The following is a 25,592-nucleotide window of genomic DNA, read 5'->3' as shown; positions in this document are numbered from 1 at the left end:
ATGTTGAAGAAGCATTGGTTAGATCTCGTTGCTGCTCACAGTGATGCTTGGTTGATTTCTGTATCTTTAAATGCCAGACATGCTTTTAAAATATTTGACAGGTAAATATTTCTTCCTGATTGTATTGATTAATATAATATTTCATATCAAGTGACACGTTCTTTTCAACGATTCCTACATTCACAACAGTTTTCTCATTAATGAAAAGTTTACCCTTTATTTTAAAAAAAAATCAAGTGACACGTGTTCAAGATGGCCTAATTTGTAAACCCTTTTTTCTATAAAATATATTTCATGTGTATGCCGATCTACATGAAATCACTTTTGAAAACATAACTTAAGTTGTATTATTAGAAGTCGAATTTGTGTTAAATCTATATACACACAAAATTTAATATTAAAAGAAAAGAAATAGAAGTTTCATAGATATATGAGCTTAAAATGTTTGTTTTGTGATTTTTGTAAGATTGAATTCGATCAAAATTCTATGTTCTTACACATTTTATGAAAGTTTCGAATTTATTGTTCCAGGATGCGACTTTTCAATATGATGAATGATCTCCCTACTGTGTTTGAAGTTGTAACTGGTTCTGCTAAGAAGCGGCAACAAACTGAGAAATCTTTGGTCACTAACTGAAACAACAATAAGTCAAACCCCAAAATGGTAAGTTCATTTTTTTTAATATCATTTAATTTTTCCTCATGGATTCTTTTACACTTCTGCAATGTCTTATTAGCCTTGTCCTCTACTGTAAATGTCAAAGTGCTTGTGTTATGTGCACTATCTAGATTTTTATTTATCTCAATGATTTAAGGCTTCATTTGGTATAATGATTAATTTTCAGAATTATTTTATTATTTTTTACTTCATTAGGTATAGTTATATTTTCTGTATCATTATGATATTTTTCATACATAATAAATGTAGGTTTTATTAATCGAATCATAATTAAGATGAAACAAAATGCATGCCCAAACAACTCATTAAAGGTATTTTTGATCATTTGACCTAAATAATTAACTATGTCATTAAACAATATTATTCTCAAATAACCCCGCATCAAACATGCCTTAAACATGTTTTTTCTCTTGATGAACTCATTTTCTGTAATTTTTGGTAGTGCAGGGAATAGTAACTGAGTATCATGGACAGAAATCGGCATTGAGAGTCCTTTTTTTCTTCTAAATGTTAATGTTTGTACAAAACAGAGTTGTCGTAAAAACAACCTCTAACAATACTAATGGTGTGTATACCAAGTGTTTTGAACACATGACTTGAATGTTGTTCATTAAACAACTCATCCATGAATCCATATAAAATTGGTAACAACAACTCATCCATGAAGCCATATAGAAATGGTCATTGAGGGCCACCTTTTGTACAACCGTATCTTCTATAATACTCTTAGTGTAATGATTTGCTAGAGTGTACACAACTTGTAGCTAGATGCTCTAAAACTTTAAAACCAGATCAGGGTAATAACAGGCGAGTCGAACCTTTAATCCTCATTCTTCTATAGGATATTCATCACAACTTCTTCACATATCACCCTCTTTGATACAAGCTCCTATTGGTTATCGATTATGGCGTCATATTCAGGAAGAAGCAGTTAAAGGAAAGGTAACTTTTGTTCTATTGAAAATTTCCCCCACTTTATTGATAAGTTATTCTTACCTTAATTTGTTTCTTTATTTAGGCGACAATAATTAATCTTTTTATGAAGCATTACATCATATCGTGTCATGGTGTTCCACTCATCGACATTGGATAAAAGCCTATATAATGAATAACTGTAATTCTCTTGATTTATAAAATTAATTATTACGAAAGCATTCGTATGAAGCATTTTAATGTTTAAACAACATGGTGGCTATGTCAAAATTCGCGCCAATCTTTCTTATTCCCAGATGCAACAAGTGTTTAAGCATGTGGTAATATGTTCATTACCTGAGAACTGTCTTTAATTATTCCTCCTATGGATTGTTATCCCCTTTGCCTTTCTTGGAGATAACATGTATATTTTAAACATCTCACTACAATCTCTATTTCTGAGTTTACCTAACAACATTTAGCATGACTATATTACAAATATGTACTACTGGCTAAACACAATCACGTATAACCTTGATATTTAGAGGGGCTTTGGATTGTTGTTGGCGCCATATCCCGCATCGGGATCATCAAGGAAGCTACTTGTCAATTTATGACCCGTCTTCCCTACCATTTCAGGTTTATTTATTTATTTTAAGTTTAAAAATAACTTAATTCGAAAACTATCTACGTTTCAGATCCTTGTACTTGTCATTTCCATTTTGATTCTCTAGTTTTAAGTTTTATAGTCTTTACACTACCCTAGATTTGCTGATTATTTACTAACACTAGTGGTCATCTACGAGATCCTATTGTTGAATCAATGATCATGAGATGATGATGAGAATAAACCAAATAATGATGATAATTGATTATAATATATATATATATATATTAGTTAATGATGGATATTTCCATACAATGATTTGATTCTATGAATACCTGTGTACTTACAAACTCAATTACATTCTTTCTCCATGCCAAATTGCATACCTATTATCAATCATTCACTCCTGATTGAATTGAAATTGGATTTGAATGTTTAATCATAATAAGATAGGTATTTTACATGACTTCCTGTGTTAATACTGTTGACTTGATTTCCATTTTAAGTATTTAAAAACCGAATTGATAGATCAGCTATTCCACCATTCCACCACCTGAAGCTAGAAGACTAGCCTGATGGGGAGACCAAGTTATGGCCTAAACTACAATTGTATGCTTTGTTAATTTTAGAACTGGTTGTTGTGATAGTAGGTTTCAAACCAGAAGTTGTTTCATTCATCTTCTTCTTAAAGATAATAAACCATCCATACCTGATTATCAAGCTCGCTATCATCATATGACCATTTCAATCTACATACCTAATTCATTACAACAAAATTAGACTTATTATAACAAAATTCAGATACAAGCTCTATGTTCTATTATTGATTTATTCTCTAGTTTGCAGGTAGAGAAAACAATGAGACACTTGAAAATGGAAAAGATCTGCCTCTGTTGTCGGTTCAGAAGACAACAAAGATGATAAAGACAACAATGATGAAAGTGATGGAAGTGAAGAAGATCCAGTGTAATCTCGTCTACTAGCTAGTTCTATTGGATCGACGTATATATTACTTAATTGTTTTGTCTTTAAGTATATACAAAATTGTCTTTTAGTCTAATTGTTTTCTTAAACCATTAAAACATCATTAAAAACTTGTAATATATATATGATTTTATATGATAATATTGTTTAAAAGATTTATATTTTTTTATTATTATTTAAAAGGTTAATAATTGGTAGGTAATGATTTTTTAAATGTTCTTTTTAAAGATTATTTAATTTGAAAATAAATAAATAAAAATAAAAATTCAGATAAAATTGTCAAAAAAAAAACTAAAAATAAATTTAAAAATAAAATAAACTTTTGGCAACTCTTAAATGAATGTTACCGACGCTTAAATAAGCGTTGCTAAAACTTACGTCCACCCTGCTTTTGGCGACATAAGAATAAGGGTCGGTGATCTTTTTGGCGACACTTTTAAGGGTTGACAGAAGTCTTTTTAAGCGTCGCCGGAAGTCCTTTTTGTTGTTGTGGTAAAACGTTTCTTGTCTTCGGTCGTGAACTTTGATTGAGAATTGAAAGACCTTATAGGCTTTGAATCGATTCATGATTCACTAGAGAGAATATCACAATCAAGAAGAGAGTAACGTATCAAAAAAAACAGCTCACTAGGTAGAAAATCATTTTTTTTACATATTATTGAAATAAGAATTTCAACGAGGAGTTTCATAAATCGATTGGAAGAGTTTAAATATTGGAAGAGTTTAAAGAATTCGATTCAACTTTGTATTAAGATGAGGAGATAGTTTTGTATATGGAGGACTAGAATATACTAAAAAATCAAAAGATTTGATTGATTATTGAATGATAGGGCTAGAACTTTGGTACCATAAAGCTTTCCAAAGAATCGAGTGCAATTGAGTCAAACATACCAAAACAATTTCGAATATAATATTTTGAAAATCATTTTTGAATTTGAAATTTAAACTCATTTTGGTAGAAAATTAAATTAGTTTTGGAACCGAAATTAGAGAAGGTAGGAATCAAAATGGACGCAAAAACTATGTTTTTGCATTTTTTGGAGAAGCTCCAACAATCTTAAATGATTGATGAAGACGAATAAGGGATGATCGATCAAATGATAATCTTATAAATTTATTTTATTAATAGCTTTATCGTTTGAAGTCCATTAAGTGTACTAGTACTTTGTCATCTTATTTTACTAAGCCAAATCTTGATTATTATTTTTCTTATTTGATGAAAATCTACACCCCATAGATTCATCATAAGAATTCATCATGATTGACCATATAAATGACAATATTCAAAAATAAAATCAGTTTTAAAGGGAATATGCTGAAACATGGAATGAAATAATAAATATAGTTACACTCTCCATAATATTTTGTTCTAGAATCAATAAGGTGTGAATGATTTGCAAGAGGCAAGAAATTCTAAGATTGTCAAGAGAACATTAGTATTTTGAGCATTTGTAACATTTAAAGTTGATTTCTTTATGAGATGTGTAACATCCAAATCATATTTCAAAATTCTAAGACATTCTAGACTTTAATGTAATTAAGGCGAACAATCCCAAGTCTAAGAAACATAAACAAACATCAAACACCTATTTACTTTTATTTGCTTGTTTGCATGACATCAACCACACATGCCACCAACAACACATGTATGCTAAGAACATGAACTTTTAAACTAAGACACACATTTTTACTATGGATATATTTTCAAATATAGCTGAGTAAGAACACCAACAACAAATCTATTTTCAACATCAAATAAACAATTCATACCCACCAACAAAAAATCTATTAGTGCACACAAATCTATTGAATGTCCGAATCCACTATAATAGTTCAAGTGACAAGAATTAATAGATAAAAAATCACGAGTTCAATTTTTACTTATAACGTTTTAAGTTAAAGTTGCGTTCTAAGTTAAAGTTGAGAGTCACGTGAGAGATCGTACTAGCTTCCTAAATAAAAAAATACTTATATAAAGAAAAAACCCGACAACAAGCACATGTTAATGCGAAAAATATTATAAATAAGAATATAGGTTTTATTGATAGAAATCTTAAGTATCTAAACTTACTTAATTTTGATATTGAAAAACTAATGAGTGATTCTTAATTTAAAGGATAAGATAGAAGGATTTAGATTTAAAGTAAATACAATTCTTAACATCAAACAATGCATCTCTTGAGCTTTATCTTTTCTCACTCTTCATCTTTAACTCTTGAGCTTCATCATCACATTTAATGTTTTTCAAGATTATTAATTATTTTTATACCATTATCTTTGCAATATTCCATAAAAGAATTTGAGAGATATTCTCCTCCATGACCAGTTCTCAAGCACTTCATTATATGGTCACTTTCCTTTTCAACTAGAGACTTGAATCGCAAGAAAATAGAAAATTCTTCTAACTTTTGATTAAGGAAATAAATCAACATCATTCTTATATAGTCATCAACAAAGAGAATGAAATACGTCTTATCTCCAGGAGTATGAGTTTGCATCGGGCCACATATATCAAAATGGACAAGTTCAAGTGGTGCTTTTGCTCGCCATGTAATTTTAGGAAATGGGATCTTGTGCATCTTTCCATAAATACAACTTTCAAATATATCATTCTCACTTGAATAGAAGGAAGTCCAACCACCATATTTTTCTCTTTTAGCAACATAAGTCCCCTTGATTTAGATGACCATATCGAAGATGCCAAAGTTTAGACACATCTTTATTTTCCACTTTTAATGCACAATCACTTTTCAATGGAAACGTGAGAGAAAAAGTCTTATCTTTTATTTCGACAGTTGCCACAACCACATTCTTCTTTTTGTCAAATATTTTGCATCTTCCATCATCAAAATATACCGATAAGTCCTTCTTAATAAGTTGTCAAATACTAAGAAGATTATATGAGATATTAGGGACATATAGAACATTTGTGATAAGCTTTTTGTTACCTCCCAAAGTTGGAACTGCAATGATTCTTTTTCCTTTCGCATCTTGATAAGAACCATCTCCAAGAACAACGGTTGAAGTAATGTCCGAGTTGATCTCCACAAACATATCTTTATTGCTTCTCATATGGTTGCTAGCACCGCTATCAAGATACCATTGCCTTTTTGACTTATCTTCACCATTTAGAGAAAAAAGCTTAACATCATAATCTTCTTTTTCACAAATTTTGCATCATCTTCTTTCTTCTCCTTATTTTGAAATCGACAATCCCTTTGAGAATGATTAGGGATTTTGCATCTTTTGCATTTGAAATAACAATATTTTGACTCATGATTTGATTTCTTGCAAATGATACAAGAAAAGAATCACCAGATTGTTGTGGTGCTTTGCCTTTCCAACCGAATGTCTTCTCATTTTTTATACCAAATTTGTTGTGATGACTTCTTGAAAACGTTTTTGGTACTTGTTTGAATTTGAAGGCTTGATCAGTTGATGGAGTACAATAGCGATTAATTCTTTGATCATGTGCTAGAAGAGATCCAGTCAACTCATATATTGTCATCTTGGATAAATCTTTTTATTCTTCAATCGTAGCAACAACATTATCGAACTTTTGAGGAAGACTTCGAAGAACTTTTTCAACAACCTTTTTATCTTTGATTTCATCTCCACTGCTATTTATTTAATTGACAATAGTGGAAACACAAGAAGAAAAATCTTGTACCTTTTCTCGATCCTCCATCTTTAGATTGTCAAAAATTTTCCATAAGGCTTGGAATTTTAATGCGATCGTTTTCTTCGTACCTTGAAATTCTTGTTTCAGTATCACCCAAGCATCTTGGGCCTTTTTTACTCCAAAAATACGGAGGAATATGGTTTTCCCAACTCCTTGTTGAATATAGCGCAAAGCTAGTGCATCTCGTTTTTTGAGATTCTTTTCAAATTTCTCGTATCCTTCGTCGTCTTCATCGGGCACATCGAGTTCTTCTTCATCTATCATATCCCAAAGACCTAGGGATATGAAAAATGTTTCCATTTGGTTGCTCCAAAATTCATAGAATTCGCTTTCAAATATAAGAAATTGACTTGGAGAGTATGAGAATATAGTGGATGTCATTTCAAGATTGAAACGTAACCTTGCTCTAATACCAAATTTATTAGTGCGAAAAATATTAGAAATAAGAAAATAGGATTTTATTGATAGAAATCTTAAGTAGCTACAACTCACTTCATTTTGATATTGAAAAACTAATGTGTGATTCTCAATTTAAAGGATAAGTTAGAAGGATCTAGAATTCAAAATTAATACAATTCTTGACATTACATAATGCATCTCTTGAGCTTCATATTTTCTCACGCTTCATTTTCAACTCTTGAGCTTCATCGTCACATTTAATGTTTTCCAAGATTATTAATTATTTATTATTTTTAACAGCAAATTCTACTTTCATTATCTGATGTGGAAGGACTCAACTAAACATGTCACCAACAAAACATGTAATTTCATGAGCATGATTTTGTAATTGAAAATCATATGTTTCCTAGGGCTGCATAAGAAAACAAACAAAATATCTATTTTGAACAACTACATAAGAAAAACAACAACATATCTAGCTTCAACATTGAGCAAATATTCCCACAAATTGGTACCACCCTTAGCCATGCCACTAGGAAAAAGAACCTAATGCCATATTCTATTTGAATAATAAAATTGAAATAAAATATGAGATTAGCGAAAAACAACATAACATTCATCACAAGAAGAAAACTCATCCTATTTTGTTACCTATGTTGTCTCCAATTTCGGGACGGAATTTTTTACATTTCCACTCCTTATGTAATTCTTCATCCTAAAAATTTGATGAAGTAATCATTTTCAATCATATCAACAGCATTGGACATTACAATGGTGAATTTTGCAACTTTATTTCTTCTCCAAGAGTTCTACAAAACGGATTCATCAACAAAAATATTGAAGAGTCTCTTAACAACCCTAGGTTAAAACAAATTAACATACCCTTCAAACAATCTTCAACTTCATTTTAGCTGAAATCTTGAGTTTCAAAGCAACAACATCTATTAAAAAAATAATCAAATATAATCAATCATTTGTAAGAACAATATAATAAAAAAGTTTATCAAATATTCAAAATGAGAACTCAAGACCATGTTAACATGTATCAAAACCAACCAATTAAAGTACTACACATATTTATCAAATTTCATCACAAAGATTTTAGAAAATGACAATTTGGGGTCATTTGGGAGTTGGGACCGAACCAAACAACTCATGAGATGCCATACAAGTTAAAAGAAATATTTATCCAAATCTCTATGGAAATATAGTTGTTCAATCTTAGTGTAAGAATTATTGGCTAATTGGTGTGCTATTTTAAGTAGATTGGACAATCTATTTCCATATAGATTTGGATGGTGACCACCATAGTATATGTGGCCTAGGTAGATATTATCATAACAAAGCTGTGAATCATCCAAATAGATGAGTGAATTCGAGTCCAAATGGACTTATATTTATTCTAGTGTACTTTTAATTTTTCATTTTCTTTGCTCTAAGTTAATCTAACGTTTTCCCACACTCATATCCATGTCAAATACATGCAAACAATAGTTTCTACAAATTTCAAATTTATAAAAGATCATATGGATATATCACAATTTCATATCACATTTGGAAATCCATTTGATAATAATCAAATAAGTCAGGTTAGATAAAATCGTATTCGAGATTCGGTCATCTTCATCGGGAAAGTATTTTCTTAAGGCTTTCGCCGGTTAAAGACAAAATACTTAAACCAATGGTAGAATTATGGAACTCACAACTAGTATCATTAGTTGATGGCCATCATATCCGGCGACCCAACCCAAACGTAGATGCAATAAAAATTTTCCGACGCATAAGCGCCGCTATAAGATTTCATGACCTAAAAACTTGAGAAGGAAGTGTCCTCAAAGATTTTAACGACGTTATAAAGTGACAATAAAGGGTCTTATGCCGATGCTTATTTAGTGACGCATAAAACGCCACAAAATGTTCAATATTATAAAATAACTATACAATGAGAAAGAAACAAATAATAATCAAGCTTGTTCTTTTTATTTTATATCCAACCATAACAAAAATTCACTTTATCCATTTTCTTATTAATCACTTTACTCAATAATTACTAAAATATTAAAAAAACCCTTTATTTAACTTTTTATTTATTTATTTTATCAGTATATATGTCTTTTTACTAAAAAAAAATCATTCCCTCAAAATCACGACCAATTAATATTCTTTATATAAATCAAAATTTATTTAAATAAGCTGCAAAAGAACAGGCTCTGAGTGTCTTTGTTAATGAACCCTTAATTAGTGATAATTAATTAGTTATTAATTTGGTAAACATGCCTTAAAAATCATTTAGTTATTTACACATGTAGTTGAAAAAAAGATATATAAATAATGATTAATTCTATATATAAATAGGAGGCACATGTGATGATGAAATAGTGACCTACAAATGGAAATTGGTCCCCAAAATTGGAAGCAAGCAGCAGGTAGGGCAATTGAAAGGGAAAGAGAAAGTACTGAGCCCCCCCTAGTATCCCTTCAATTTCAATCTGTTATATTTTAGAAGATTTTAAATTCTCAAACTTATCAAAGTAACTTGATCAATTATTACGTAATTTAGCAATTTAAAATCTAAAAAACTACATGATAGATTTAATAACTCCAATAATTACAAAAACCCAAATTCTTAAATAACTCCAAAAACAAACAACCCCCACCAAGTGGATAATAGAAGGTTGTGTACTGTACTCTTAAATTGATATTGATGGGTGGAAATATCCCCACACATGCACATGGGACGGCAACAAACTCTCTCTCTCTCTTATATCTTAGCATGAAAGTTCAAAGTAAATTTTAGATTATTTGAAAACTCAGTATTTTGAGTGGGTTTACAAAAACAAACGAAAAATTGTGAATAAAAAGAATAGTTGAATGTGGGGTTTGCACTTTTTCTTTAATTAGAGGAGAAAATGGTGAATTAAATTAAATTGAAAAAAAATTAAAAATTAAAATTTATTGTCACATTTTTATCGTAATTTTTTTTTGTTAAGCCTCTTAGTAGATCCTCCTCTAGTTACAATCATCATCAATATTGAAAATTGTCGGTAAAAAGTGAGTGATTTTTCTTTGATTTATATAAAAATGTGATTCAATTATCTGAAATAGTTTAGGTAAAAAGTAAATGAAAAAGTGATTTTTTTGGTAAATTTTAGATCAAATTACAAGATTTTGTTTTTGTCATTATTAGTTTTGATTTTTGACAAAATAAAATATATCTTATGTATATCTAAAATATATTATATTGCTGATGAAAACATATGTAGATGTTTCCTCTTGAGGTGTTTAGTGAACCAACAATCTAGTGTTGAGGCTACCAATAAAATGATGTTTAGTCTATGTGATGTTGATTATATTTATGCTATTTGAGATATAATATTTAAATAATAATAATGCATTTACTTACCATTTAAACTAGGAAAAAAGCTCACTTAGACGTATGTACTTGTGCAACTAGCTCACTTAAACGTATGTACTAATAAAAAGTCATTTAAACGTATGTACTATCAAAAATTGGCTCATTTAGCCTCTTTAAGTAACCATAGTTAACTTTTATTTTTAAATTTATATATTTATATTAATATATTTTCTCTCTCTTTACTTCTCATTTATTATTTCATTTATTACTAATAAAGGAACTCTCTATTTTTATTTTTTTTATACATGAGCATTCATCATTAATTATTTTAACTCTATATATTTTTTTCTTTTTTATATTCAAATTAATTATTAATTATTTTAAAATTGTTTAATCTCAATAATTGAATATAACAATGAAAATTCTTTCAGCAATAAAAATCATTTAACACAAAAATAAATTAATTAAGAATTAAGAATTTAATAATAATAAAAACTCATTCATCAAACGCTAAAAGAGTAATAATCAAATATTAGATAAAAAAATTCATTTACTACTAATATAAGTCGTGAATAAAAATTAAATACAAAATTATTAATTTCATTTTTATTTATATTAAACTAAATAAGAAAAAACCTTTTTTTATTTTTATTATATTAAATTAAATAAGAAAAAACTCTTCAAAAAATATTACATAAAATATAAAATTCATAAATAAGTTGTTAAATTTTTAAAAAAAATTAAGAATTTAAGAAATATGAGAAATAAAAATTAATAAAAAAAAGATGAAATATAAAAGAGAAGTTAATATTAAAATAATAAAACATTTAAAAATAAAATAAATTACATAGTTTAATTAATGAGAAAGAAGGAGAGAGAAAATATATTCATATTTAATTAATACATATATAAATTTAAAAATAAAAATTAACCATGGTTATTAAAAGAGGCTAAATGAGCCAATTTTTGATAATACATATGTTTAAATAACCTTTTATTAGTACATACGTCTAAGTGAGCTAGTTGTACAAGTACATACGTCTAAGTGGGCTTTTTTCCTTTAAACTATTACTTAAAATGTAATGATAACTTGTGTTATTAATGGGGTTCAAATGTAATGAACCACTTCCATATAGGGATGGCAATTTGAAACCGCCCCTCAAAAACCGAACTAAATTGCTTCGTTTGGGACGGTTTTCCCCCGAAACCGAACGGGGATGGGGTGGGATGGTATTTGTGTCCCCCGCCCTGACCCGCCCCGATTTCACCCCGATTCTGCCCCAAACACCAAAAACACAATTAAATATATTAAATCACCAATATATTTTTTTATTCATTATACTTTATAAGAGTACTAAGGTTATTTCATTATAATAATATAAAATTTCAATATATTATCATATATATTATATTAAAAAAACCGTTTATATAATTTTATTGTATATTTTTATTTATTTTAAAAAAAAATAATTATTAACGGTGCCCCGCGGGATTCCTCGAAATCGAAAAAACCCGAATGGGGCGGAGATGGTATTAAAAAAATTCCCGAAATTAAAAAGGTGCGGGGATGGTAAATGCATTCCCCGCCCCGAACCGCCCCATTGTCATCCTTACCTCCATAGCTTAAATGCATAAGAATTTTGATGTCCTTTATTTCAATGAAACTAATTGGGTTCTAAATGAAGATCCTTATTTCTTTAAAAAAGTTCAGATTTGTAAATTATTTTTACTCCCACTTTTCATGTTTTAAGATGGTTGTGGTCCTGAGAATGAAAATAAGATAAATAAAAGAAGGAAAAGAATTTGAGACATCTTTGACTTGACTGATTTAGAGTCACCACCATAGGAGGCATTGATCTTATGTAAACAAAGATTTGTGATCGTTTTTTGTTTATCTGTGGGGGAAGAACCATATACTCGAGAACAAAGCTCAATTTTGTACTTCGAACTAGCGATTTTGGATAAATATCTTCATGATCTTATTGATTCCATTTCAAAATAAAATAATGATAATTATTATTATTATAAATATCATTCAATCACACCATTTAAGCATATCGAGTCCAATTCACATAAAAATCAAGTCAAATCATGGAAAAATATATATTTATCATGATTATCAAATCCAAGTATATACGAATGTGACTCAACTCACTAACCCTTTAAACATGCATTAATATCACATCAAATTAAAGCATGCAATAAAATTTTCTAATCCTAGTACTCAAGTAATGTTCATTTATCATCCAAAGGCATAGAAGGGAGCATAATTGAACATGTCACCGCATTCATCCTATTTCAACTCATTCAATTTATTTTCAAAACATGTCTTCATTTAAAGATAGTCTAAGCTCAAATCAAATCCAATTCAAGAAGAAGAGAAATTAAGAAAGCCAAGTGTGATAAAGTGACCTTATTCAATTTGAAACTTTAGTTCTTAATAAAATGCACAACTAAAAATTGAATTTATCTAGATGATTTGAAGTAATAAAATTGAAATTGACCCAATAATTCAAATTATTCCACCCTATTAAAATGTTCTTCAAACATTTAATCAAATAAGTGCCTCCTATAGGCTAATTCATAGAATTATTCCTTTAGTGCTAAATGACCATTATAAGCTAATGATAAAAGTTTGAATATCTAAGTGCCTCCTTTCGTGTCTTGTATTCTTGTGAGTTTTTTCTTTTAAGTTCTTAAAAAATTATTCCTCTATCTTATTACTATCATTCTTACCATCAAATTACTTAATTATTAATAAAAAAAATATCAAAAATACTATTACTCTCTTTTTATTAAATTTAAATTTTAAATACAAGAAATATTTTAATAATTTATTTTAAACAAATCTCAAGTAATCCATTTTTTTTTTATCAAACAAGATATTTTTTGATACAATTATAAAAAAAATCCTAAAACACCCAAGATCAATTGAGCTCTAACACATCTCAAGAAATGAAAAAAAAACACTTCTTTTGTAGACATAACCTTTCATTAATACAACAAATAAATTTCCTTTGTTATTCTTATCTACAATTCCATAATTTAAGTACTTCTCAATCACATCTTTATTTTTCCTATAATCCTCCTCCATTATACATTGCATAAATTGAATAATGTGGATATCATTATCAGCATCAACTAACATATAATAAATAAGGAATAAATCCATATTTTCAGGAGAGAAAAGAAAAACGATTCTTTTTAGCAACTCTTAAAACCTCCTTGATATCCCTCTATAAGGACTATAATGTGGATATGACATACCCGCAAATGATTATTTTATAGAAAAATGATGCAAAGACTCGGTAAGCAAACTATTACAAAACAAAATAGTGGCGATGTTATGTGTACATGTTGTTCATCGGTTAAACCATGTGTTTGCGGCCAAACAAACTCACACACTTGTATAGGCTCATCATTATTAGAGACCGGATCTAACATTAGTTGTGGCGGATATATCCTGATTAGGTCAATTTTTATGATTTTGTGCGAATCAAACTTCCACTTCTAATACCAAACAAGACCTAAAGCATGGGTGAGTGCTTTGAATGGTCATCTTATGCAGTACAAACCTAAGGAAGAATAAGTGAGCCTTCTTTTTAGTTGCCTAGTCAGTTGGAGTAATGACATCCTCCTCAGATTTTGGGACCCTCTATGCCTACAACATCCTTTCTTGTAGCCAAAGACTCAATGTGGGGTGCCAACTTGTATTGTCCAAATCTCTCTATTCATCTTTTAATAAATATCTTATAAATATCTTCAACCTTTAGTTTTTATTTTTTGTTTGAATATCTAATCTGACCTCTTCTACTAGGATAATATTGTAGATTTCATTCATATCATGTAGATGCATTAACTTTGTTCACTTTCCATTATTTTTTATTTAATTTTTCATTTTTTTGTATTGATCAATGGTTGAAAGATTGCTCGTATATGAAATGATTGTTAAAACAAGAAAGATAACGAGTTAAGTTTGGCGGAAAAAGTGAAAAAATATTTACATGAAATATGGAACAAGTTTGTTGAATTCATTTAAATTTTGTTAGTTTACAAATATATTAGAACCAAGTATCCTATTTCAATAATTTTGTTTGACTAACTTTGTTGCATTATTTTATTTTTTTCATATTCAAGAAATATAGCTGTTACTGTTATTAATATTATTTTTCTTTATTAATAAAAAAAGTTATATTATTTTCTGAAGAGTGAATCAAATTATTTAATTAAACTAATATTTTATCATAATTGTTATCATATTCACAATTACTTTAAAAATTCTAAAAGTAAAAGTGATTTTATTTATATTAGATATAAAGGATGTGATTAAATTATATTGAATCTTTTAAGTGATAAGAATATGAAAAAATTAATTGTTTGATAACTTTTTTAAATAATGCTATATAAAACTTGTTTTGATCATTTATCCAAATTAAATTTTTGACCAAATAAAAAAAAATACCACAACTTAAAACAAAATAAAAGCATAACAAATTCAATCTCATAAACTTGTTCAAGTTTATTAAAGTTAATCTCAAATAACTCATTATATCGTCATCAATCACATTATTTAAATGTTATGTGTTTTTAAAAAAGATCTTTTTAATATATTTATAATTATACTGTTTTTGTACCCAAATAATTTCATTATTATCCAATTTTAGGTCGGCCCACTTTACCCGGGTCGGGCCTGCGTGTGTCTACTCATGATCCATAAAAAAAAATGTTTACATACATATATTTTTTTAGAAAAACAATATGGGTAGATTCTTATTTTTAACTAATGAATTTTAATAGAATCACTATTATTTTTTTTTTCAATTGAATTTCTGAAAATAAAAGTTATTATTTAATTAGAAAAAAATTTGAAACAATTTTATTTTTAATTTTTTAAAATATTAGATTTTATGTTTATGAATTATCTATGCAATGATTTAAGAATATTCACTCTGTTTTCAAACCATAAAGTTATTAAATAAAGTAAATCCCCTAAAATTAAAATAAAAGGCAGGATCTTGATTTTTTGCGTTTCAAGTCGATCCAACATACCAGAGTGGCCACCCTTTTTGCAATCTTAGTACCCTTGCCAATAGAAATCCATTTCTAGTTATTTGATGTAGAGAAAAAATACCAAAAATATTATCTATGTGACATAGATTTAAACAGAAAATTTTCATTATTTTCTTATTTAAGTCCAATAGAAAGCTTATTAGTCACAATACTTATGAAAACACTTTATCTATCATTTGTTAGTTTTGTTAGCATTTGAGTAATCTATTTATTGTAAAACTTAATCCACATAATCAAATCCTATATAAGTACTCCCTTAAAATCTTCACACATATGACATACCTTACTATAATCATCCTTTCTTCATGAAGATGTAAATGCAAATGTTTTTTTTTTGTATATATGATGTTATCTTTAATGTACTGATATTGTAATTGTAACAAAATACTATCTCTTCTCTATAATTATTAGGCCTGTTTAGAACAAGTGAGATTATTTGAAAATCTGAAAATGCCAAATAGGGTAATTAATGACCTCATATTTGCCATGTCCCATCAATTTTTTTTAAAAAAAATTATTAATTTTATTCCAATGATTATGAGGGTTAATGATAGAACTGATTACCAAATTACCAAAGGTAGGAATTACAGCCAATTATCAATGGTGTTAGAAACTGGAATTTGAGGATAAAACAAGATAAATTGTTTTGCCTTTACAAAGGTGAATTTATTATGTATCTATTTTTTTTTTTTAAATATCCATGTATATTAAAAATAAAAAAAAATAAAATCGTTTTAGTATAACGACAAAACATGACATAAGAATAACAAGTAACAAATAAAAAATAAGAAAAAACAATACTTAAAAAGTTATCGAGCTCGTAAATTCTCAAGAAGAACGATTAACTCCCAACAGACTCTACTAACTTTCGTAAACGAATCTAAAAAAACATCATAATAATAGTATTATGAATGATACGTATCAGACGATTACGATAATTGAAAGTTCCACGATTTCTCTCCAACCAGATAGTCCAACAAAGAATAATTGAGATGGTAACCTAAATATGTAGGTCTGTGATATCAACCACATCAATCCAAAATTTCCAGCAACTACCTAAAGATTCGAGCATCACCTAATGAATTCCAGTAATACACCACAAAAGGCTCCAAATACTAGTCATCCCTCGACAATGCAAAAGTATGTGAGTTACTGATTCAACCTCCTCTTGACACATACGACAACGACTAACCTTAATATAACATTTTTCATGCACATATCACCTGTTAGAATTCCACCATAAATAACGCTTCATCCAAAGAACACGATCTTGGATGGAATCTTTGACTCCCAAAGTTTTTTCCAATAAGAATTATATGGAATCATCTTAGCGAACAACTTCTAACAATGCCTCACATGGAAACTATCCATATCTTGCCAACACATAATGTCTTGTTCAGACGATGACACTTGTTTGAGTCATACCAAAAGTAAAACTCTATTTTGGGACAAAGTCTCCATAATGTTTAATCTTCTTTTATATCTAATTCGGTTAGAGAAACCACTAGACCGATGATCAAATATGTCCTTAATTGTGGCATTTCTACATATAGCAATAGAAGCAAACCCAGTATACGTCGTAACTAGACTTTTCACACTACACTAAATGTCGTCCCAAAATCTAATCGAATAACCATCCTTAACAATGAATCTAGACTGCTCACGAAAACTTTTCTACATAGAATAAATTCTTCTCCAAATGCTACACCCCACTAGATAATTAGACATTTTGGTGAATCAACCAAACCAATCATTACTTTACTTACATCTGATTATCGATGCCTAAAAACTATTCGGCTCCATTGTAAATCTACTACACCATTGTGATAAAAGAGCTTTATTAAAAGAAATAAAATCTCGAATATTTAGACCTCCTTGATCTTTAAAACATTTAAACTTATCCCAACTAACTAGATGACAAAATGATGAGTTAAAAGATCTCCATAGAAATTTACACATTATTCTTTTCATTTTCACTACCACACTTTTGGGGAGAATGAATAACGACATCATATATGTTGGCATAGATAACAACACACTCTTAATGAGGATTAGTCGATTCCATTTCGAGATTATTTTACTTTTTTATCTAGACAATTTACATCCATTTTAGTGATAATCAAATCCCAAGAGACATTGGATCGCAATTTAGCACCTAATGACATACCAAAATATGTTGACGGAAGATCATTAATCCTAAACCCTAACACATTTGTCAACCTTATCCTTCCTCTATTCGAAACATAATTTGAAAAAAGATGTTTGGTTTATTAAGATTAACTCGAAGACCGTAACATGCACCCAATAATCATAAAATATCTCGAAGGTGTTTAAAATTCCTATAAGTAGCCTGAACCATGCAGAGCGTGTCATCAATAAAAAACAAATGTGATATGGCGAAAGAATGTCTTCTTGACCCACAACTCACTATCCGAATGAGTCCCGAGTTTTCTGTGAAAGCCATTATTTTTTTAAAGAGCTTCCATAACAACGATGAATAAAAAGGAGAGAGTGGATCACCCTATCTTATCCCTCTAGAGCTCTCGAAAAATTCCTGAGAACTTCCATTAACAATGACAGAAAACTTAACCGTCGAGAGGCAAAATATAATTCAACCAATCCATTTCGCACTCATTCTCATTATGTCCATTACATCAAGTAAAACTCCCAATTGACACGATCATAAGCTTTTTCGATGTCTAACTTGACAAAAGTAGTTTTCACCTCTTGAATTAGCTAAGTCAATACACTCATTGACTATTAATACGACATAATAAATTGGACGATCTTTGATGAACGTCATCTGATTAGTATATATGACCGTCTCTAACACCCTCCGCAACTTGTTAGCCAAACATTTTGCGACGATCTTATCGAATGATAAAGCGAGACTGATAGGCCTAAAATTCTTCATATCAATAGTTCCTAGAGCTTTACGAATGAGACATATCAAAGTAAAGTTCCAACATTTCTCAAATGATAAAAATCGATAAAAATGATCAATTGCTTCCATAATTTCAGTTATAAGGAAAGGCCACGCCTTCTTAAAAAAAGAAAAAGTAAACCCATCGCATCTTGACGCTTTATCACTTCCACACCCCTTAATGGCCTCCTCATTCTCTTCAAATATAAAACGAGCTTCCAACATATCTTTTTGCGTTGTACTAATTGAATAAAATTTATATCATTCAATTTAGGCCTGACCTTAAATGGCTCCTTAAATAAACCCTTATAAAATTTGACAATACTTATAGAGATTTCAGGTTCACTATCATAAACTTTCCCCTCGACCGAGATATAATTTATCACATTATTTATTGTTTGCGCGTTAGAAATCTCATGTAAAAACTTGGTGTTTTTATCTCCGACTCTTAACCATGTTGCTCTACTTTGCTGGCGTGCTCCAGTTTCTTCTTCCTTACACATATCGAGTAACTTACTAATAATGTGAATCTGAGAACTAACCTCCTTAGTGGAGAGTTCACGAATATTCTCATCCCGTCGACATTAATTTCACTACACAAGTCATTAATTTTAGCACAAAATAAACACGATCTCCAACAAACCAATTTTTGAGAAGTTTACGCAGATTCCTTAAATTCACAACGAGATTACTAGACTGCGAACCATCATTCACCCACCATGATTGAACACGTGGTATACAATATTTTTTTTACCAAAAAAGTTTCCACCAACTTAAAATAATCGCTTATTATTATTTTTTAAATAATTAAGGTTATTTGAATAACATGAATCCAAGTTCAATGTTGTAGTGTGGTGGGCTTACATATTAAAATATTTTGATTTTATGAAACAATTGTCATCATGTCATAATATCAACAAAAACTTATTAATTCCTCCTAAATTAAACTTATAATTATGAAGCAATTCTAGGAATGAAAGTGTTGGACCAAATCCTCCTTATAAAGCAAGTTGGACTCTCCAAGTTGGACTCTCTCCATAAAAAAGACTCTTTGTGGACCAAATGGATCCATTCCATTTTTTCTTTGGTATTTAAAAAATATATCATCTTACAAATATTTGCGTTAATTTTTGTTGAGTACCAAACAAAATTAAATTCTCAAACATTATAATCTTACAAATAATTGAATTCTAACAAAAACATAAAATGAACTATCTCCCCTTGTAAAGAATAGTATTCTTGATTTTTTCAATGTCGATCCACTAATTTAATTTGATTTCTTTAGTAATTTAAAATTAAAGAAAAAAAGTATTAGCTAGCTCAATTAAGAATTTTTTTACTTAGAAATGAATGTTAGATGTTTATAGATTATGAAATTAAAAATGGAGATTTTACTTCATTGTGAATAAATTCTTGGTTTAAAGTAGGACCTTTTTGCTTTGATCCTGAACTAACATTCAGACAAAATGAATAACGATTTCAAAAAACATATTAAGGAAATTTCGACTGGTAAATGGAATTAATCACTCTTAGGCAAATATCAAAAGGGAAAAAAAATTATTACATATTTTTTCATAATTTGTCTTAAAGATTAGGGATGTTCAATATTTGGTCTGAACCAAATATCCGAACGAATTCGAATAAACTGAATTCGAATTTCATTTTCGGTTTTCGAATCGAATTTCAAACCAATTCGAATTCAAATACGGTTTTCGAATTAGTTTTTGAGTTTGGGTTTCAACTCGAAAACCAAACCGAAAACCGAATTCATTTTTTATTATTTATTCTTTCAAACTTAGTTTAAGAAAAAGTTAAAATAATCAAATTATAATATTTTGAATTCAAGATTTAATAATAAAAAAAAGTAAAACAAAAGCACTAGTGGTCTAGTGGTAGAATAGTACTCTGCCACGGTTTGAATTCGAAATTCGAACCGAATATCAAATTTCGAATAAACCGAACCGAGAAACCCGAAAACCGAACCGATAAACACCCTTATTAAAGATAATCATAATGAGGATAAGATGAAATTGGCTTAAGAAATGATAAATTCAAAATGTATTACATCAAAAGTCTTGAAAGGAACTAGAACCCGTGTTATGATAATATTGTTTGGTCTTTTAAGATTGTTCCAATATATCAATTTAACCTCAAGGTTAAAACAAAGCATAAATTAAATAAATTTATGATTATAGATGATCCCACTATATAATTTATTCTTTGAATGTCACCTCTTTCTTATTTGGTCCAAATTTAATGTATTAATGTACTTAGAGAATGGATTGTTTATAAAATAAGTATAAATGGCTTGAAGAATAATTTATTTAAGATTATTTTTTCCACTTATGTTTATGAAATTTGAAAATAAAGAAATGCTATATATTTTTGGTAATAATGCTAGAACAGCTAAGGAAATTTGGAAAGAAAACACATAATGAATTTTAATGCAAAATAAAAAATGGAAAAGTAACTTAATACCTTTGATAATTGGATACTTTATAAGGAATGTAAGATTATTCTGGATAAAATGCTTAGGTAAATTACTTTGTTACTTTTCATAGTTTTGCTTATTTGATTTTAAACATGATTTTTATATTTTGATATGAGAATAGGGTCTTGTTTTTTATATTTATGAGTCAAAATTCTATCATAAGTAATAAGAAAATGGAAGTATAAATTTTACTTTATAACAACATTTTTTTTTTTATTTCCTAACATAATTTAATATAAAAAATTTCAATTATTTTAATTTGTTTGAAATGAAAAATATGAGTAATATTTTATTTTATTAATTAGTCATAAAATTTAATCATTACTCATACTTTGACCATATCGGATTCAAAAGAAGATCGATGAAATGCGTAGGATGTTATTGCAGCTTCCTGAAACGATCGGATTCAAAAGAAGATCGATAGAATGCGTATAAAGTTGTTGCAGCTGCATGAAACGATCAAATTCCTGATAAAAATTGCAAAACAGTGAACAACAGATTGTTGAAACATAACATAATACAAATCCAATTATTGAAAACATTATATTGATAGAGAAATTGAGAAGATTACGAGTCGATACAGAGATAACACGCTTGGAGACCAATGATGTTGTTGTAGCTGTCTGAAACGATCAAATTTTTGTAAAAAAATGTAAAATAGTGAACAACGAATTGTTGAAATATAACATAATGCAAATTCAATTTTTGAAAGCATGATATTGATAGAGAAATTGAGAATATTACGAGTCGATATGGCTATTGTCTCTTCAATTGAACCTTGTTGATTTAAGATTATTTATAGGAGAAAATATTTGGGTGGAGAAGAAGATGAAAAGTCGGGTTGATTTAATATATTAGTTTAATTATAGTTATATATGTTGATATAATCATTATTTAATGTTAATTAAATTAAATTAGATAATTATAATATGATAACGGCAAGTTTTTTTTATTCTTGCATATTTTCATATTTAATATTTAATGTTAAACTAAATTAATATAGATATTTTTTTATAATTAATATAATATAATAACTGAAACTCTTATTATTCTTACAGTTTTTTTATAATTAATATTTAATGTTAAATTTAATTACTATATATAATATTTTAGATGAGAATTATTAGGTTTACTTTTAAAATAATTAATAAAAAAATATTAATATATATATATATATATATAAGTATATATATAAAGGAGTAACCAACATAAAATAATTAATGATGAAACTTAATTAATAGAATTCATGAAAATATATATACGGGTGTGAGGGAAAGAAAAACAATTAATTAATAAAATAAATGAGAAATATAAGAAAATATTTTACAATGATAATGATCATTTTGGAGAGAACGTGATATACACTTTCAACATTTCAAATTAAGTGTGATTAGATATATATATATTAGTCTTCACGTGTATTTATAAATTTAATTTGTCATTATTAACATTAGTCACATTAATTTGTCATTATTAATAATTTAAAAATTTTGAGATAATGTTTAAAAAAAAATTAAGAATATTTATATAAATTTTAAACTTTGTGTATTTATATTAATAGATATAAAGGTTGCCTCTAATGACTCTTGAATTACATATATTTATTTACACATACATAAAAAATCAAATTAATGTGAATATACCATGACAAAATAATTAAATATTAAAATATATATAATTAATTCAATTCTTTTTTTAACAAAGAAAAATAAATTATTTCATCATTCTTTTTGATATACATTATTATGTTAATATTTTTGCTGCACCAATTGATTTGGTTAATATATATGTTTTTTTACTCAATTATTTAAATCACCTTGCCATTATTGAATGTTGGTTCTCTTTATTTTCTTTACTTAATCAAACGATTGGATTAAGTAAATTCAATTTCAATATTAGTGGATTGAACAAATTCGTCTAATTACATATGTCCTCAAGTTTGACTATTATTCCATAAATAGTGTAGAAGAATTTGATAATATAAAATATAAACTTTATATCTAAGTGAAATATATATATATATATATATATATATATATATATATATATATATATATATATATATATATATATATATATATATATATATATATATATATATGGTCTATTTTGTCATACTGTTTAACAATTACATTTGTCATATTTAATAAAAATTACAATATCTAATTTATATAATGATTTTCCATATTTGTTATATTTATGAAAAAAAATTATAATGATCTAATTTAGATAATTTATTTTTCTATATTTGTTATATTTATCCAAATTCAGGATCATGTAAAACATTTTTTTAATTTAAATTTATTTAATGGTTTGTTAGTTTGACTAACATCATCGTTACATTTATAAGATGATGTATTTGTATCGTTAAGGATATAAATAAAAAAATATTATTTATGTACAAATATTATGGATATAAATAATATTATCAAATTTAATTGATTTTAAATTAATTTTGATTTAAAAAAATAAAGTTTAATTCAAATTTAATGATAACATATATTTTTAAATACATCAATCAATATCTATTGTTTACTTCAAAATACTTAATTGAAATATCAAAGGTATAAACTTGCGTTGTACGCGGATCAATCACATAAATTGATTTAATTTCTATAAATTGATTTAAGAGAAATATCAATGGTAAAAATGTGCATTGTACATCGATCAATTTAATCACATAAATTGACAATATTAGTTAGGTAGAAAGAAAATTAAGTTTTCAAAAAATTATCTTCAAATATTAAATTTTGAATCAAATTAACCATTAAAGTATATAAAGTTATACTGAAATCTAATATTATTTATTTTTTATATGCTTATTAAAACAAAACTAAAACATTACCTAACTAAATTATATATATATATATATATATATATATATATATATATATATATATATATATATATATATATATATATTTGAATGGTTTAAAAACTATATTTAGTAAAAATTAACATTTATAAAAAAAATAATAATAATAACTTGATTATAATTTAGAAAACGAAAAATAATATTACTATATTGGATAATTAGACAAATATTAAAAACCATTCTGTCACATTTTTTCACCAATTCAATCGACTTTTTATCTCGTGACCTCACATCGAACATCATTTATTGACCTTATTTTCACTTCGGTCAAAATTAACCCATCTCATTCACATATTTTAACCATCAATATTATTTTTTTCTGAATTGAATCATTCATATTATTAATCTTGTGATCTCACTTCGATCATTTTTTGAACCCATCAATCTCAACATTATCAACCTCTTTTACCCTTACTTTAACAAAAACAACCATTTTTATATCATTACTGATTCCTTACCCTTACTTCGGCAAGCCTACCACCAATGCAATCGACCTCTAATCTCGTTACCTCACTTTCACACTTTAGTTAACCAACCGTCTCATTCATATATTTAACCACTAAAATATCACTTATTCCCGACCTCTACCCTCTCACTTCGACAAATTTACCACCAATCCAATCGACTTCTAATCTCGTGACCTTTACTGTCACACTTCGGTTAACCAACAATCTTATTCATATATTTAACCACCAAAATATCATTTGTTACACCAAAATATCATTTGTTACTGACTTTTTATCCTTACTTTGAAAAACAAACTATCAATTTAATTGACCAATCACCTCGTGACCTCATTTTCACTTCGGTCAAAACTCTTATATTCACATATTTAACAATCAATACTCTTTGTTTATGAATGAATCTCTCATTAATAATCTCGTGACCTCACCTCGATCATTTTGCACTCAATCATCTTAACATTTATCAACATTTTACCCTCAACCATCTCATTATAGGTTTAAACCATCTATATTGTTTGTTCTTATAATGGAGACTTCTCATTACTAATCTTGTGGCATCATCAATTTGATTTTGTTTGTTTTAAATGGTTAGAGTCTTGATTATTTAATGAACTTCTCAAAATTTTGAGGACATGTCAACCCGCAAGTTTACACTCACATAATGGATCGTCTTTTATGGTGTGAAAATGATACGTAATTAAGTGTTATTATATATATATATATATATATATATATATATATATATATATATATTAAATATTTTTTTTACAAGATTCAAATCTAAAAGATTTGATTTATTAAATAAGATTATTGACTCTTCAATTATATTATAAATAACTTATACTAATGATTTGAATAGATACACTAATAAATCAAACTATCAAAACAAACAATAATTTTTTCATCAAATAAAGAAAATTTTATATTATAATCTTGATTATAATTCATAAAATAATTTAAGTGATTGTCTATAAATAATCATAAACTAAACAGAAAAAATAATTTTATTTTATTGATTTTTTAATGTCATAGTAATCTAGTCAAATTTGATGTTTCCAAATATGACAAAATTTTATTTTTTCTAATTATTCAGTTTGTGGGTGATTTGATCGTGTGGGATACTCAATCTTTGAGTTAAATTATTTGTGAAT

General features: G+C 27.5%; 2 protein-coding genes across 2 annotated transcripts; one reads left to right on the top strand and one right to left on the bottom strand.

Annotated features, from left to right (window-relative positions):
• On the top strand, positions 1-3,181 carry LOC124943650 (PHD finger protein ALFIN-LIKE 6-like). The gene is made up of 4 exons (XM_047484127.1): positions 1-101; positions 532-625; positions 1,487-1,621; positions 3,038-3,181. The coding sequence occupies exons 1-4, from the start codon at positions 1-3 to the stop codon at positions 3,179-3,181; spliced, it is 474 nt and encodes a 157-aa protein (XP_047340083.1).
• Positions 3,182-6,062: 2,881 nt separating this feature from the next.
• Positions 6,063-7,128, bottom strand: LOC124943649. The gene is made up of 2 exons (XM_047484126.1): positions 6,933-7,128; positions 6,063-6,301 (listed from the first exon to the last, which is right to left on the bottom strand). The coding sequence occupies exons 1-2, from the start codon at positions 7,126-7,128 to the stop codon at positions 6,063-6,065; spliced, it is 435 nt and encodes a 144-aa protein (XP_047340082.1).
• Positions 7,129-25,592: the final 18,464 nt, after the last annotated feature.

The sequence above is a fragment of the Impatiens glandulifera genome, chromosome 6, assembly GCF_907164915.1.
Source record: "Impatiens glandulifera chromosome 6, dImpGla2.1, whole genome shotgun sequence".
In the NCBI taxonomy this organism is placed as follows: Eukaryota; Viridiplantae; Streptophyta; class Magnoliopsida; order Ericales; family Balsaminaceae; genus Impatiens; species Impatiens glandulifera.
Note: the sequence above shows the minus strand (reverse complement) of the source record. Positions and strands in the feature narration are given on the sequence as shown.

What these genes read in the sequence shown, in the direction of transcription:
- LOC124943650 (XM_047484127.1), top strand. Translation starts at nt 1, where the DNA reads ATGTTGAAGAAGCATTGGTTAGATCTCGTTGCTGCTCACAGTGATGCT. An exon ending in AACAAACTGAGAAATCTTTG is followed by an intron (nt 626 to 1,486) that starts GTCACTAACTGA and finishes GGGTAATAACAG; the next exon opens with GCGAGTCGAACCTTTAATCC. An exon ending in AAGAAGCAGTTAAAGGAAAG is followed by an intron (nt 1,622 to 3,037) that starts GTAACTTTTGTT and finishes TTTATTCTCTAG; the next exon opens with TTTGCAGGTAGAGAAAACAA.
- LOC124943649 (XM_047484126.1), bottom strand. Translation starts at nt 7,128, where the DNA reads ATGATAGATGAAGAAGAACTCGATGTGCCCGATGAAGACGACGAAGGA. An exon ending in ACTGAAACAAGAATTTCAAG is followed by an intron (nt 6,302 to 6,932) that starts GTACGAAGAAAA and finishes TAAATGGTGAAG; the next exon opens with ATAAGTCAAAAAGGCAATGG.